This window comes from Odocoileus virginianus, chromosome 1, assembly GCF_023699985.2.
Source record: "Odocoileus virginianus isolate 20LAN1187 ecotype Illinois chromosome 1, Ovbor_1.2, whole genome shotgun sequence".
NCBI classification, from domain to species: Eukaryota; Metazoa; Chordata; class Mammalia; order Artiodactyla; family Cervidae; genus Odocoileus; species Odocoileus virginianus.
In genome coordinates this window covers 106295176-106310959 of record NC_069674.1, presented here as the reverse complement: position 1 = coordinate 106310959, position 15784 = coordinate 106295176, and the positions used below count along the sequence as shown (strand labels likewise).

The 15784-nt window shown below is 45.8% G+C and overlaps 1 protein-coding gene across 5 annotated transcripts in view; it reads left to right on the top strand.

The window, feature by feature from the left end:
• The window catches only part of GRB10 (growth factor receptor bound protein 10), a 217469-nt gene that overhangs the window by 53957 nt on the left and 147728 nt on the right, over positions 1-15784 (top strand). The window contains exon 3 of one of the 5 annotated variants that reach the window (XM_070472075.1): positions 3408-3450. The exons of 2 other annotated variants lie outside the window; for them this stretch is intronic. Coding sequence is in view for 1 of the 3 variants with exons in the window: in XM_070472067.1 (XP_070328168.1) it covers positions 10460-10472 (13 nt within the window). In the remaining 2 variants the exon portion in view is untranslated. Of the gene's footprint in view, positions 1-3407; positions 3451-10391; positions 10473-15784 lie in introns of those variants that run through there. 2 more of the 5 variants (XR_011489400.1, XM_070472067.1) reach the window with 2 other exon arrangements.

The window sequence follows — 15784 nt, the reverse complement described above, 5'->3', positions numbered from 1 at the left end:
AGAACACCGGTGAAGCGCGAGGGCAGGTGTCTGGAGATCTCCAGGGCTGCGGGCAGTTTGCAGCTGAATCTGCCGCCTTTCTGCGTGGCCTCCCCTTGCAGGTCACACCTGGACAGTTCTTTAGGTAAAGGCTCTGTGCCCAGCTCCAGCCTCAGTCGGATGGATGTGGGGCTTGGAGCAGGATTTGGAAACACCTCATGGCTCAGTGGTAAAAAATCTGCCCGTAATTCAGGAGACCCAAGTTCGATCCCTGGGTCGGGAGGATTCCCTGGAGAAGAAAATGGCAACCCACTCCAGTATTCTTGCCTGGAGAATGCCATGGACAGAGGAGCCTGGTGGGATACAGTCCGTGGAGTCGCAAAGAGTCGGACACAGCTGAGCGACTGACATTTCATTTTCGTTTCCGGGGGTTCTAGTGTGAGGGCAGAGCTAAGAACCGGGATTCTGTGGGGATGATGGTGGGGTACTGAGAACGGCCAGCACAGCAGAAGGAGGAAGGGAATGGGGGGGGGGTCTGCTTAGTGGGGGAGGGGCGGGGATGGGGAGGCACCTACTGACTCGTTAACCAGAGTGGGGACCGCAGGTGGAGCGGGTCTACAGGGCGTCGCTCAGCTTCTGAGGGCTGCTGACCTGTGTGGGGACAGCTCTGGGCTGTGGGAGCTGCGAGCAGGTGCTCTGCCGAGGGCAGGGCTGGGAGATGACGCACAGTCCACGTCCACAGGGTGGATAAGCCAGGGTGGGTGGTGGGAGGGGCAGTGAGATCACTTGGAGACACACCTCCTGTATGATGGTGTCAGAGAGCCTCTGTGATCTGCAGGAAGAAGCACTGTGAAGTCAAGCCCAGAGAGGGACCCAGAGAAGAGAGTCCTTTGGCAGGGTTCGGAGCACTGTTGAGACAGTTTCGGTGGTGAGGCAGCGCATGGATTTGGGGGATCCAGGCCGTGGGTTTAGAAGCTACTGTATCAACATTTGCGGATGGACGCAGGGAGACAGCAGAGCTGAGACCGCTGATTAAGCGTGCCCCCTCCTTCCTTTCCTCCAGCCTTCTCCCCTTCCTCCCTCCAGTCCTCCTAATATGGGAAATGAGTAGGCACATTCCTCGGCCTGGGAAGGAGCAGTGTGGCAGTGGGATGGAAGAGCTCTGAGACCTAGGGGCGGGAGGGCCCGGAGCCAGGAGTGAGCAGAGAGCTGGCTGTCCCCCAGCCGCCCTGCAGGGGTTTAGACTCTGCAGGGGGTGGCAGCAGGATGCCTGAAAGGAGGTTCAGAGTCACAGAAAATGAGTCAGTATTGCTGCTGTGGAGAAAGTGATGACCCAGGCTGAAAGACAAATCCGGATTCAGGGAGGTCCCTTGAGGCCGCGCCTTGGTGGCTGATGTTACCCCTTCTGCTCCCTGGGAGAAGTCCTGCAAGCATCACTCCGCCGTGGTCTCCGTTTCCTTGTGGCCCTACAATGTCGACTCTTCGCTTCCCCACTGGAATCTGGGTGCCCTGAATGTCAGAAAACTGACGTTTCTCTGTAGCTTGTGGCTTCTTCCTCAGAGGGAGCGATCAAGTCACACCTGGAACAAAGCGTTGTTATTCTTTATCAGCAAAGAGTTTAGTCTTTAATTAAAACTGATACATTTAAAGTGAATCGATCTGCATTATTTTGAAGCTGTGGACACTTCCTGTGGCTAAACTGGATCTAATCGGTCCAGTCTTATGCCCTGGGACACTTAAGACAGTAACACAACAGGGAAACCCACCGTGATGAAGCTTAAAATTCCAGGGCTGCTGTTACGGAGTCCAGCTTGCGGCAGCCAGACCCTGGGAATTACAGGGTCTCCTAGCGTCGCGACACTGAGTTAACCTAGACGGCGGTCACCGTGCGCTGGTTTGGTCTTGTCGCCTGGTCGCCTCTCACCTCGTGCCCCTGCCCGAGAGTGACGTGAGGTGCTGCGCAGTCCTGGCTGTGTGTTCCTCGTGAGCACTGTGGGCAGAAGTGGACTGGAAGCCTGAACCCTGGACTCGGGGACGGGACACACGGGGGAGCAAGTCCTCTGTGCCAGGCCCCCGGTTCATCGCTGTTAGATGGACTCGTGTCCATTTCTACAGGAACAGGAGCGGACGCCTAAGCCCACCCTGGGGAGAGACTTAGGAGGTGGATCCTGTGTCTGGTGGATCGGCACGTAGGGGGCTCTGGGGGTAACAGCTCAGAAGCAGCAGCTCCGTGCCATCCATGGTCCCTAGGGTCTCCAGGCTGAGCTGTGACAGAGAGCTCCCCCAGACATTTCTAGGCTGAGGTGACACGCTCAGAAGGCCTTCACGTGTCAGGGCTTTTTGCTAAGTGTGACTCGAAACACTGAATCAACAGATTTAAAAATAAGATTGTCTGTGTGCCCCCAGATGGCTAAGGTGGTGGACGAAGCAGGTCTTGGGAGTAGGGTTAGGCCACAGAATCACACTCTTTCTACTGCCTGACGCAGTGAAGGGCCTGAAGTTTAAGAGTAAGTCCCACATCTGTACTGGTCAGAGCTGGCAGAAACAGGCCAACACGGGACACGCTGCTGGCTGGCATCATCACAGCTGGCCTGCCCAGGGCCCCTCGAGGTGACCGGACGCCAGGCCCCTCTCGGAAACACTCTGCAGATCCGCAGCGCTGCGCCTCGCCACCCTGTGGACCGAGCAGAAGCGAGGCTTGCTGCTCTGACCCACAGTGAATGTGAGTCTGATACGATGAGAGCCGGAAAGAATGATACACCTTTCGGAGTTCACCACAAATCGTAGCAAGGTTTCAGGAGCTCGAGCTGCATCAGTTCTTTCCAGAATTTAAATACAGAGATTGTGTTCATTTATTTTGAGGGGTAGGTGGTTCAGATACCCACACAACATTTTATGGGTCCAAAGGGGCTTCCATGGAAAGGTGAGCCTCCACGCCCACCCAAGTTTCCAGCCCCCAGAAGCGGCCGCGCTGAGGCTGTCAGCACTCTGCTGAGAGGCCTCCTCCCCGCCTGTCAGATCTGCCGCCGCCTTTGTTCTCTCCGCTTCTCGTCACGCCAGGACCTTAGAGCACCACCCTAAGGAAATGCCGTGTTGATTTGCTTGCTTACTTATGTGCTTAAACTGACTCATCGGAAAAGCCCCTGATGCTGGGAAAGACTGAAGGCAGGAGGAGAAGGGGACAACAGAGGATGAGATGGTTCGATGGCATCACCGACTCAATGGACATGGGTTTGGGTAAACTCCGGGAGTTGGTGATGGACAGGGAGGCCTGGCGTGCTGTGGTCCATGGGGTCTCAAAGAGTCAGACACGACTGAGCGACTGAACCGAGTTGAAGTATAGTTGATTAACAGTGTTGTAGTAGTTTCTGGTTATAGCAGAATGATTTAGTTATATATATTCTTTTTCATATTCTTTTTTATTACAGTTTGTTTCAAGATATGAATATAATTTCCTGTGCTGTATAGTAGGTAGGTCCTTGTTTTTCATCTGTTTTATATATATAGTAATGTGTATCTGTTAATCCCAAGCTCCTAATTTATTTCTCTCCCCTTTTCTCCATTGATAACTGTAATTTTTTTTATGGGGGTGAGTTTATTTCTATTTTATAAACACGTTCATTTGTACTTTTTCTTTATATTCCACATATAAGCAACATATAATGTCTTTCTCTATCTCAATATGACAATCTCTAGATCTATCCATGTTACTGCAAGTGGCATTATTTTGTTCTTTTTTATGGTTGAGTAATATTTCATTGTATATATACCACATGTTCTTTATCCATTCCTCTTTTGATGGGAACTGAAGCACCTCTTGATGAGGGTGAAAGAAGAGAGTGAAAAAGCTGGCTTGAAACTCAACCTTAAAAAAGCTAAGATCATGGCATCCTGTCCTATCACTTCATGGCAAGTAGTTGGGGGAAAAGTGGAAGCAGTGACAGATTTTATTTTCCTTGGCTCCAGAATCACTGCAGACAGTGACTGCAGACTTGAAATTAAAAGACACTTGCTCCTTGGAAGGAAAGCTATGACCTAGATAGCATATTGAAAAGCAGAGACATCACTTTGCCAACAAAGGTCTCATAGAATCAAAGCTATTTCCAGCAGTCATGTCCAGATATGAGAGTTGCACCATGAAGTAGGCTGAGTACTGAAGAACTGATCCTTTTGAAGGGTGGCGCTGCAGACTCTTGAGAGTCTCTTGGACAGCAGGGAGATCAAACCAGTCTATCCTTAGGGAGATCAACCCTGAATAATCACTGGAAGGACTGACACTGAAGCTGATGAGAGGGAACCTCAGGCCTTTATGAGAATCACTGAAAGAAGGAAATTAAGATCTGATGCCATCACTTGCTGTATTTTGTATTTTACCAGAAACCTGAGTCCAGAATCTGGAAAATGTGATTTAGGTATAACTTCTTGGGACTTTCTTTTCAAGTTTTCTTTATAAGAAAAGGCTCTTGTCGGTGATCTGAGTTTTATTATAGGGACAAGTGCTTTCCTCTTGGATGTTGATTGGAAGAATTTTGGAGTGTCCGTATTTTATAAAGTATTTAAATCAAGGGCTGTTTGTATTGTGTCCTTAGTTTTTCTGATGGCTGTGCTGCGGTGGTGGTGGGGTGGCTGGTAATGTGGGTGGCATCGTGGTCATTTTCCCTTCTTGACTTCATTGATTTAGTCTCTTAATTTCTGTTTCTCTTTTTATAATTTTCATGTGCAAAGAACCATCCCTTGGAAGGTACCCAGAGGCAGTTAGTTTGTAGTGATTCATAAAACTTAAGGATCAGGATTATCATAAGTGATGATGCCAATAATGAAAATAAAATTTTAATGAATTTATATATGTGTGTATATATATGTAAGTTATTTTCAAAGGACCCCAATTTTAGATCTGTATGCAATTAATCCACATTTTCTATTTCAGATTGTAGTGGCTTTTCTTCTTGCCCCATCCTGCCCTCTCCAGGAGCCCCCAGTCACAAGTGGGCAGGATGTCCCAATGTGGGGGGCACCTTGTCCTCCTTTTCGCTGACTCTCAGGCCTGCAGAGGTTTCCTGTCCATGAGACCATGTGTCCCTACGAGGCCCTGGGCAGGCTGGTGTCCCCGTCTGAGATGTTGGGGTGACCACATTCGCGGGTGTCATGTTGGGTAGGGTTCACTGCCCTGTGTGGGTGTTGCCTATCCTCTGTGCACGCTTGCCAGGGTAGGTGGGGTCTCCCTGGACGTGGACGTGCGCAGGACCTCGTGTGGCGTTCATGCAGGCTCCTGCAGGCGTCCAGTGCTGCCCCGGGCCTGCGTTGTGATGAAGTTGCAGGGCCTGGGTCCTGAGCCTCCTGCCCGTCTCTATACTGTCCTCCCCCCTTCATCTCCTGACTGTGCAGTGCTGCCACCTTCCTTACTGGAATGTTGGAGAGTTGACACATGACCTCCAGGGCCACCTGCTCCCACCGTGGGAGAGGAGGGCGGGGGAGGAGAGTGTCCCCAAGCCCGCTGCCAGGGAGAGGGCAGCAGAAGGCTCGGGGGTCTCCCGTTGGCCCCTCCAGGCTGCACACCCGAGTCCCATCCCTGGGAAGTTTGCATCTCAGCCCTGGTCCCCGGGTTTGGGCACAGGCAGGCTGCTGGTGGCTGTGCAATGACCGGTGGGGTGGTCACTCTCCATCTCCACGTCCGTTGGGTTGGGACAGTAATAGTGTCTTGACGGGGATTGTGGAAAGGATTCAGTGCTTCACACAGGTAAACGCAGACAGGGGCGTGGCCACCATCAGGGGGTCTGCAGTGGGGCTGCATGTTCTTACCCTGTGTCATCCTTGTGGCTCACAGTCATTATTCATCTGAAAATCCCACTGATTTTCTGTCAGGATGCTGAGCAGCCCACCTAGGTATGAAGGCCTTGGGACTCAAATAGCCTATTTTTCTTTTTTAATTGAAGGGTAGTTGTGTACAGTAGGATATATGTTGCAGGTGTACAATATAGTGATTCAAAAGTTTTAAAGGTTATGGTCTATTTGGGGTTATTATGAAATATGTGCTATATTCCTTGTGTTGTGCAGTATATCCTTGTAGATTATTTTATATATAATAGTTTGTACCTGTTAGTCCCTTGCTCCTATACTGGCCCTCCCCGACACCCCTTGGTAACCATTACTTTGTTCCCTGAATCTGAGTCTGCTTTTTTTTGTTACAGTAGTTTGTTGTTGTTCAGTATGACTCAGTCATGTCCGACTGTGCAGTCCCATGGACTGCAGCACACCCAGCTTCCCTGTCCTTCACTGTCTCCCGAAGTTTGCTCAAACTCGTGTCCTCTGAGTTGATGTTGCTATTCAGCCATCTCATCCTCGGTCATCCCCTTCTCCTCCTGCCCCCAATCCCTCCCAGCATCAGGATCTTTTCCAATGAGTCAGCTCTTCACATCAGGTGGCCAAAGTACTGGAGCTTCAACTTCAGCATCTGTCCTTCCAGTGAATATTTAGGGTTGGTTTCCTTTAGGATGGACTGGTTTGACCTCCTTGCTGTCCAAGGGACTTGCAGGTTGCTGGTTTCTTGTAATTTTTAGATTCTTCACGTAAGTCACATCATACAGTTCAAGTAGCATATTTCAGACAAGTCTCTTTCAAAGTACTGAAAAGGTGAAGTCCTGGGTCCTGGTCACACACATGGGGTCAGCTTTAGACCTTTGTCTTTCAGGACACACAACTTTGAATGATGGAGTCATTCTTTGCTGCAGGTGGTTCTGACAGCTATTTAACCTGTGTCCTGCCCTGCTTCCACTGATGCCTGGAGGAAAAAGGCTAAAATTCATATTCTAAAAAGAATTCTTTATATCTGCATAGGAAAAAATAATAGATGTTTAAAAGGCAAAAACATCCGAGGCACAAGCTTCCAGTTGAGAGTCTAGCCCTCAGCATTCAGTTATGGCATTTCCAAAACAGAGTGCAGTGTGTGTTCCACTTCAAACAGCTTCAGAGCTGTGGATTCCCCTTCCCCAGCCTCTAGAGAGGTGTAATTCTTCAAAGCTTCCTTGCAGGTGTCTTCCATTTTTCCCCCCTTTGCAGACATTGTTTAAAATGGTGTAATAATTGTAAAAGAAGGAGATGAGAGTGGTGGTTCTCCAAGTCGGAAATACTCTGGCAGCTTAAAACAGTGCCCCTCCCCTGCTGTGAAGTGGCGCTCTCTCTGGTCAGGCGTGCAGCCCAGTCCTGCAATTTTAGGAGCTCCCTGAATGGGTTTGCTGCATGGCCCCATGGTAGGGCCAGGTCGGCCCATGTGCACCTCCTGAAACACACGTGGTCTTGCAGGCCCCAACCCCAGAGTCTCTGATTCAGTTGGTCTAGGTCTTGGCTAAAATTTGCTTTTTAACGAGTTCCCAAGCGATGCCTGTGCTGTCTGCTCATAATTGAAAACCACGGGACTATAAGGTTCTAGTTAAGAAAGTGGGCTTCTGGACCAAACTGCCTTACTGCGTTCAGGTCTTCCCATCGCTCGCTCTGGGACCCTGACCATCTTGCTTCGTTTCCTCATGTAAACCATGGTAATCATACACACACAAATTCATAGACATGCTTAGCCCAGAGCCTGGTCTAAACACGTTCATGGCACCGTTTATATTGGAAAAACGTATGTTGGAAGGAGGGTGGGTTTTATGTAATTGCATCTATGCTGTTTTCTATCTTAAGGTTTATTTTTTAGTTTCTTCTGATTTGGTATGTACTTTAAATTAAAGTTATAATTTCACTGACATTCCCAGAGTTCTCTCTTTGCCTGCATGTGTATGTGCGCAGTCGTGTCTGACTCTTTGCGACCCCGTGGACTGTAGCCCGCCAGGCTCCTCTGTCCATGGGGTTCTCCAGGCAAGAGTACTGGAGTGGGTTGCCATTTCCTTCTCCAGGAGATCTTCCCCACCCAGGGATCAAACCTGTGTCTCTTATGTCTCCTGCATTGGCAGCTGGATTCTTTACCTTTGTGCCACCAGATATATTTACTAATGTCCATAGAATTACTGTATGACTAAAAGAAATCATTACAGTCCTTTTTTTTCCAATTAAAATCTTATTTTAATTTAAAATTTTAAAATTTTATTTTAATTTTTGGTGGGTTTAAAAATTCTTAAGAGACTTGTCTTTTATTATCTTTCTTGGATTTTCATAAATTTCATCATGCTTTGGTTTCTGGTTTTTTTTTTTTGACCAAATTTCCTGGCTTCTACTTCAAGACTGGGTTCACATTTTTCATTAAATTTCTTTTTCCTTTTGTGGATGGTGCAAGAATCGTGGCCTTACTCCTCCACTGTTTCTCCTACTTCCTGTTACCTCTCTCCATGATGGATGGTATTCATTGACCTAATTGTCCGGAGTCTGTTCTTGTATTAATTTCCTCCTCGACCAGCTATTGAGGCCAGGGATTGTTTTTAATTTTCGAGTGGCTGAGTTGTTGCTTTTTACACGTACTTTTAAATTTCTAGTTGTGCTGTGTTTGGCTCTAGCTCTAGGCGGGTTGGAATGGTGGTTGGCCCTCCCTGTGTCTGCCCTGGGACAGGTGGAGTCAGGTCTGTGCCTTTGTGTGGCTGGGAGGAACGACTTCAGCACAGCTGACCCTTAGTTCAGAGATCTTGACGTGTTAGCAAAATACCCTGATATTCCTTGTGGCTTAGTATTTTTTAGAATTCACAGGTATTTGTAAATATTTGCAGATGCCCACTTTTCATACATATTCATGAATTCTCTTTCATGATGCAGAGTTGTATATTCTTTTTATCCTGGTTTGATTCCTTCTTTTGCCTGAAGGGATGAGCACACGTGTCCAACAACAAACACTTTTTCTCCATTTCTTCTGGTAGGTGTCAGAGTTTTGGTTGGTTTGTTGGCTTTTACCGTAAACTTTTTACTGAAGCACAGCATCCATGTTTATAATTTAAGATGCATTTTTGTGTGGATTTGTTATTTGGAGAGTGAAGACCTAGTACTGCTTTGTATATTGCTTATTATACTTTTACCTTTGGGGACTGGTGTCTCTTTGTTTTAATTATACTCCTCTATCGTTGCCGTCACCGTTGTTTTGAGTGCGTGTTTTGCTCTCTGTCTCTCTCTCTCCCTTTTCTAGCTCTTTTCTTAATGCTTTTCAATTTCAATTTGCCCTGGGTATCTTTTTTTCTTTTTACATTGGAATATTTTTGTTTGAAAAGAAAGGAATTGGACAGTTGACGTTTATTGCTGCATGTCCTTCATCTTCTGAACCAGTTGTTTCTGGTTTGAATGCTGCTTCATCTGCCCATTTTCTGTTTTCCCTTTGATGTTTCATGTATTATTAGTTTCCTTTTATCCTCTTATTATGATGTAAAATGCAAATATTCTCCTTTCAGTTCTGCAAGTGATTATCTTAATGTATCATGAACATTGCTCAGTTATATTGTTTTCCGAGCAAGGAGCAGTCTTTCATGTGAGGTACAGATTTCGTGTTAACAAATCCTGCAGTGATTTATTTTAAGATTTGAAGCATCTCTTTTCGATTTTTTAAAAAATTAAAAATTTTTTCCAGTTTTACTGAGATATAATTGACATATAAAACCATCTAAGTTTGTTGTACCATGTAATTATTTGACTTGTTTATTATGAAATGATGACTACAGTTATACTATTTAGTTTTATGCTATCATATACATCACATCATGATGCTGTTTAACCTTCTAATAGCCAACTAGTGTGTTTCCCTGGTGGCTCAGCTGGTAAAGAATCCACAGGCAGTGTGGGAGACCTGGGTTCAATCCCTGGGTTGGGCAGATGCCCTGGAGAAGGGAACAGCTACCCACTCCAGTATTCTTGCCTGGAGAATTCCATGGACTGTATAATCCATGGGGTCTCAAAGAGTCAGACACGACTGAGCGACTTTCACTTTTTTTCACCTAGCCAACTAACAGTTGACATATCCTTCTTGAAACCCTACCGTGTGCTGTCTAGGTGTCAAGGCTGAATTCTTGAGTGAGGAGGGGTTTAATAACGCCCCACAAGGAATTTTGGGTGAATGTCCAGTGCTGCCTGTCGCTGTGGCCAAAGGTAATAGGGCAGTAAACTTGGACTGTGTGCTGAGGGGTCGGCAGAGGCAGGCACGCTGACTGTTCTCTGAGGGTCCTGCAAGAGGGATAGTGCTTGGGGAGAGAGAAGAGAATGTATGAAGCAGATGCTCTGGGAGTATAAACATTTCTTGTGGACATGTAGCAGAGTTTCCCCACAGTATTAAATGCACATCTTGAATGTGTGGTTACCTAAACATAGAAAGGGACCGTTTACACAGTCGGGATTCAGGGGTCCTGGGAGTGGCCGGTTGCCTTACGTGAAGGTGTCGTGGTCTTTTTCTAGGAATGGGTCGGAGATGGAGGTAGACACGGTGAACGTTTCTGGAGCTGATGCCTGGAAGGAGAGGCGCTGGGGTGGGGGGATGGAGCAGTCGGAGGGCAGCTGCCTCCAAGCTGCAAAAGGACAGCCCATGGACGCTGGAGGTGGGTGTTGACCACAGGCCCCATCCTGACCCGTTTTCATATTCTGGGTTGCAACCCATCGTTGTGCCTGGATATCAAGTCAAGATGAAAAGCATGTTTAATGAGGAAAGCAGAGCAGAAGAGAAGTATCAGGGTGGACTGCGTGGAGGCTCCACGCTGGCTGAGCTAGGGCGTCTGGGTGCTGCAGGAGCCATCCAGTGTCTCCCGCAGTCGGCCTTCTCGCGTCAAAGTCACCCTGACGGCAGGGGAGCACAGAACACCTTACCTCTCCCGTGAGCATCACGTATAGTTGTGACCTGAAAGCCGCGAATAATCACTTCATCTGCATCTGCCGGAGTCTCCAGAGTTTCTGGTGGGAGTGCCCCATGTACTTTTCAGAAAACGTGTTATTGAGTGCAGCATTTTTCAAGTTTATGACCATTGTATCATTCTAATTTAGTACACATTGCCCTAAAGTGGAAAAAAAATAAACATGAAATGCAGAGAACAAAGCCATGTTCAAGTTCAGCTGCTGGGTTCATCCAGAAGTGTAAATATTTACAGTATTAAGAAAAATGTTGACTCAGGAATCAGCAAACTTTTGACTTTGCCTGAGCTGTTTTTCTGAACTACAGTCCAATAAGGGAAAAAGTGCAAGTTGTGTGAATTTTTATCACAAGTTCAAAACTCAGTCAAAATGTGGCATACATTATTTACATTGGAATTCGTGCAGAAGAGGACTTAACTTTCAGAATTAAGGGGTTGTGTGGAACTGTGACAGAGAGCAAAACTTGCCAGTGAACCCCTTGAATCGAAAAAGTGAGACAAGAGTTTGGTACAGTTTCTTAGTCATTCTACACCTGTTATTGAGAATGCCTTTTATCATCATAGATACACAGTTGCAATATCAACCTGCTTTGGAAGTTGTTCCTGCTTATCTGTATAAGCACACTGTTTTTATTAAATCCACTGATGATTTAAAATTTAAATTCTTTAATGTAGCACAGTCTATCAGAACTTCTGTGCTGTTGTAGGACATTTAGAAGAAACGTTTTCTCAAACTCCCAGACATAGAGAACAGACTTGGGGTTGCAGTGGGGAGGGATGGATTGGAAGTTTGGGGTTAGCAGATGCAAACTATTATATATAGGATGGATAAACAGTGTCCTACTGTATAGCACAGGGAACTATATTCAGTATCCTGTGATAACCATAATGGAAAACAATATGAAAAAGAATATATATAAATATGTATAATGGGATCACTTTCTGTACAGCAGAAATCAATACAATTTGGAAGATCAACTATACTTTAAAAAAGAAAAAAAGAAGATTGAGGTTGCCTGTCCAGAGATGGTACAAGCTTTTCAGTCTCCATGAGAATAGGATAATATTAGAACTTTTAGTCTTTGTCAGGTATGGGTGGTAAGATAATTTTTATGCAGGACTTGCTGAATGGATTTCATTTCACCTGCCAGACAGCTGGGTTATACAGAATTGCAGAACTGAGAAAGTGTATTGTTGGTCGAGACACATGGAAATGTAAAAACTTGACTAAAAAAGAAGTATTTGGAATCACTACTTTATACATCCCCAAGCTTTAGCATCCTAAGAAATTCTGCCAATTCTATTGGTTATATTAAAAAAAAATTAGTGAAAGTTGTTAATTTTATTAAAGGAGGCTCACTGAATAACCAACCTTTCAGTAATTTTTTGCAACATGGGGATAAAATATAAAAAACAAAATTTGCCATTTCAACTGTTTTTAAGTGTGCAACTCAGTGGAATTCATAATGTTGTGTAAACATCACTGCTATTTCTAGAACCATTTCATTATCCCAAACGCAAATTCTGTGCCCTTTAAACAAACCCTCCACCTACTAGACCCTGATAACTTCTATTTTTTGTCTTTAAACTAGATATTAACTCATGTAAGTAAGATCATATAGTATTTGGACTTTGTGATTGGCTTATTTCACTTACCATAATGTCTTTAAGTTTCATCCATGTTGTAGCATGTATCAAAAAATCATTCTTTTTCAAGGCTGAATAATAGCTCATGGTTTGTTTATAGTGATTTTGATTAGTCAGTCATCTGTCAGTGGACATTTGGTTTAGTCCCATCTTTTGGCTCTTGTAAATAGTGCTGCTTTGAACATGGGTGTACAGGTACTTCTGATTCTTTTGGGTGTATACCTAGAGATGGAATTGCGGGAACTTATGCTAATTCTGTGTTTAATTCTTTGAGGAATAGCCGTGCCCTTTATTGTGGAGGACATTACCAGTCCACATTTTTACTAGCAATGCAGAAGGGCTCTAAGTTCTCCGCATCCTCACCGTATTTATTTTTATGGTGTCTTGTTGTGGTTGGATTTGCCTTTCCCTGATGACTGATGATGCGGAGCATCTTTTCATGTGTACTGATCCTTTGTGTATCATCTTTGGAGAAGTGTCAAGTCCATGGCCCTTTTTGTACTGTGGTTGTATTATCTTGGATGTTAAGCCCTTATCAAATATATCATTTGTAACTATTTTTTTTCCCTTTCTGTGGGTCTTTTCACTCTCTTGAGAATGTTTTTGGCACAAAAGTTTTTAATTTTGATGAAGTCCAGTTTCTGTGATTTTCCTTTTTTTGCATATGCGTTTGGAGTCATGTCCTGGAACTCATTGTCAAATCCAGTATCATAAAAAATTTTCCTTATGTTTCTTTCCAAGAGTTTTATAGTTTTAAGTCTTTGATCCACTTTTAATTAGTTTTTGCTTGTATGGTAAGGTAAGAGTCCAACTTTATTCTTCTGCATGTGGATATCTAGTTTCCCGGAACCAGTTTTTGAAAAGACTGTCCTGTTCCCCATTAAACGGTCTTGGGACCTTTATTGAAAATCAGTCCAGCATGTGTGTGAGTGTTTATTTCTGGTCTCTCTGTTGTGTTCCATTAGTCTGTGTGACCTTATACCAGTATTACACTATCTTAATTACCACAGTTTTGTAGTAAATTTTGAAATTAGGAAATGTGAATCCTCCAACTATGTTCTTCTTTTTCAAGATGTTTTTGGTTACTTGGGGGTCCCATGAGAATACTTAGGAATTGTAGAAAGATTATATTAATCTCTGCAAAAATGCCAGTGAGATTTTGGTAAGGATTACATTGAATCTGTAAATTGCTTTGGATAGTGTTTTCATCTTAGCAATATAAAATGTTTCAACCCATGAATACATAATATTTTCCCCTCAGCATCTTTATATTCTTATAGCAACATTCGGTAATTGTTGATAATTGATGCACAAGTCTTTTGTCTCCTAGATTAAATTTATTCTTAATTATTATTGTTGCTATTTTGAATGGAGTTGTTTCCTTGATCTCCTTTTCATTGTTGGTGTTTAGAAACACATGTGATTTTTGCATGTTGATTTTTGTATCCTATAATCTTGATGAAGTTATTCATTAGCTCTAGAGGGGTGTTTTTGTAAGTGTGTGTGTTTGTAAGTGTTTGTAACTGTTAGGGTTTTCTGTCCTCTGTGAACAGAGATAACTTTAGTTCTTCTTTTCCTGTTTTCCTTTTTCGCTCGATGGCCCTGGCTAGAATTTCCTGTAGCTCGCTCAATAGAAGTGATGAGAGGATCATATGTACCTCGTTTGTGATCTTAGAGGGAAAAGCTTTCCATCTTTCATCACTGAATTTGATGTTAGCTTTGGGTTTGATACATCTTATCGGAGGCCAGTTAATCCAAACCTTTTGCTATGTCTGACTATGGTTTTCTTTTCCCTAAGAACCTACTCGACAGAGCTTATGGAATATATATTTTTCTGGCTGAGAAGCAATTCCATCTGGCAGAGTCTTTCAAAGGTGACATTTAGGTAATAAAACTGACATATTTAAAATTTTCAGCATTCTTAACACCCACTAAATTTGAAACTTAAGGGGAAAGTCATATGTTTCTGTTTGCTGAAAACATCCAGGAGTTCTGAAGGCCTGCGCAGTAGGGCAAGCGAGACATACCGAGTGAGCTGGGGAGAGAGCGGGCAGTGCCAGCACGAGGAGGCAGGGGCCTGGGGGCAGCCTGATAGTGGAGGGCACAGAGAGGGTCCTCTGGGGCCAGGAGGACACTGACCCCTCCCCTTGGCCGTCGGGAGTGGGTGGCCCCAGGAGGGTGAGGCTGCAGACGGGCGGAAGGCGGGAGGAGTGTTGGGGAAGGGCCGGGAGGTGGGCAGACCGTGCAGGCAGGCTGAATGGTGGCCGATGGAGCCGTCAGGCCCCTGCGGCCCTGTGTTTGTGGTGGGGAGGCCCGAAGAGGCATCCCAGGTCCTGGGGTCCTGCTGTCAGTGCTTGGGGTGACGAGGTCACGGCTGTCTAGTGACACTGCCCATGCATGTGTGCGTATAAGGAGACGGAAGGAGTTGGCTCCACTGATAGTCTGACGGGCAAGTCAGATCCGTGGGGCAGGAGTTCGCTGCAGCCTTGAGGCCAGATTCTCTCTCCTCCAGGAAACTTGGGGTCTTTGCTCCTTAACCGTCTTTGCCCTCAAGGCCTCCAGCAGATGGGATGAGGGCCACCCCGCTGTGCTCGGGAATTCGGGCCAAGTGACTGCAGATGTTACCATGTCTCCAGAATGCCTTTGGAACAAACCCACTTTGGAGTCTGATCAAAGGGCTGGGTGGTAGAGCCGGGACAGAAGGGCACGTGAGACTGACGACCACGGAGTGGGTTGGCTCACGGAGCTGGGGGAGCCTGGAGGCCTGCGGGCTGCGGTTCCTGCGCCCGCTGCCGGCAGGCCGCCAGCCTCACCCGTCTTGCTCTGGGGACGAGTCCCCCCCCCCCCCCCAGCCCTGCCATCTTGTTATCACCAGGTCTCCCCAGCCCAGCGGCCTCTCCTGGGTCATTCTTGCATTTCTGTGTTGATTTAAAGAATCCCAGAGACCTTGTGGAAAACATAAATGACTTGTGGTAAATGTTACAGGTTTAGGATGCTTCTGTTCCTCTTAGCTATGATGACAGTTTGCTGGTGTTTTAAGAATTTGGGGTCTGTAATTGTTTTCTAGAACCACCATAACAAAGAACCAGAGACTCGGCGGCTTAAACAGCAGGACTTTGTTTTCTCGTAGCTGGAGGTGGAGCGCCTGAGGTCCGGGCCGGGGCCGCTCCCCTCCCCCTCCCCCTGGCGCGCATGTGTGTGTGTGTGTGTGTGTGTGTGTGTGTGTGTGTGTGTGTGTGTGTGGCTGCCTTCACCCCTTCCTCTCGTGGTCCTCCGCTCTGTGCATCTGTGTCCTCATCTCTTCTGTTGGATTCGGGTCCACAGTAATGCCTCATTTTAGCTTAGTTACCTTTTTAAAG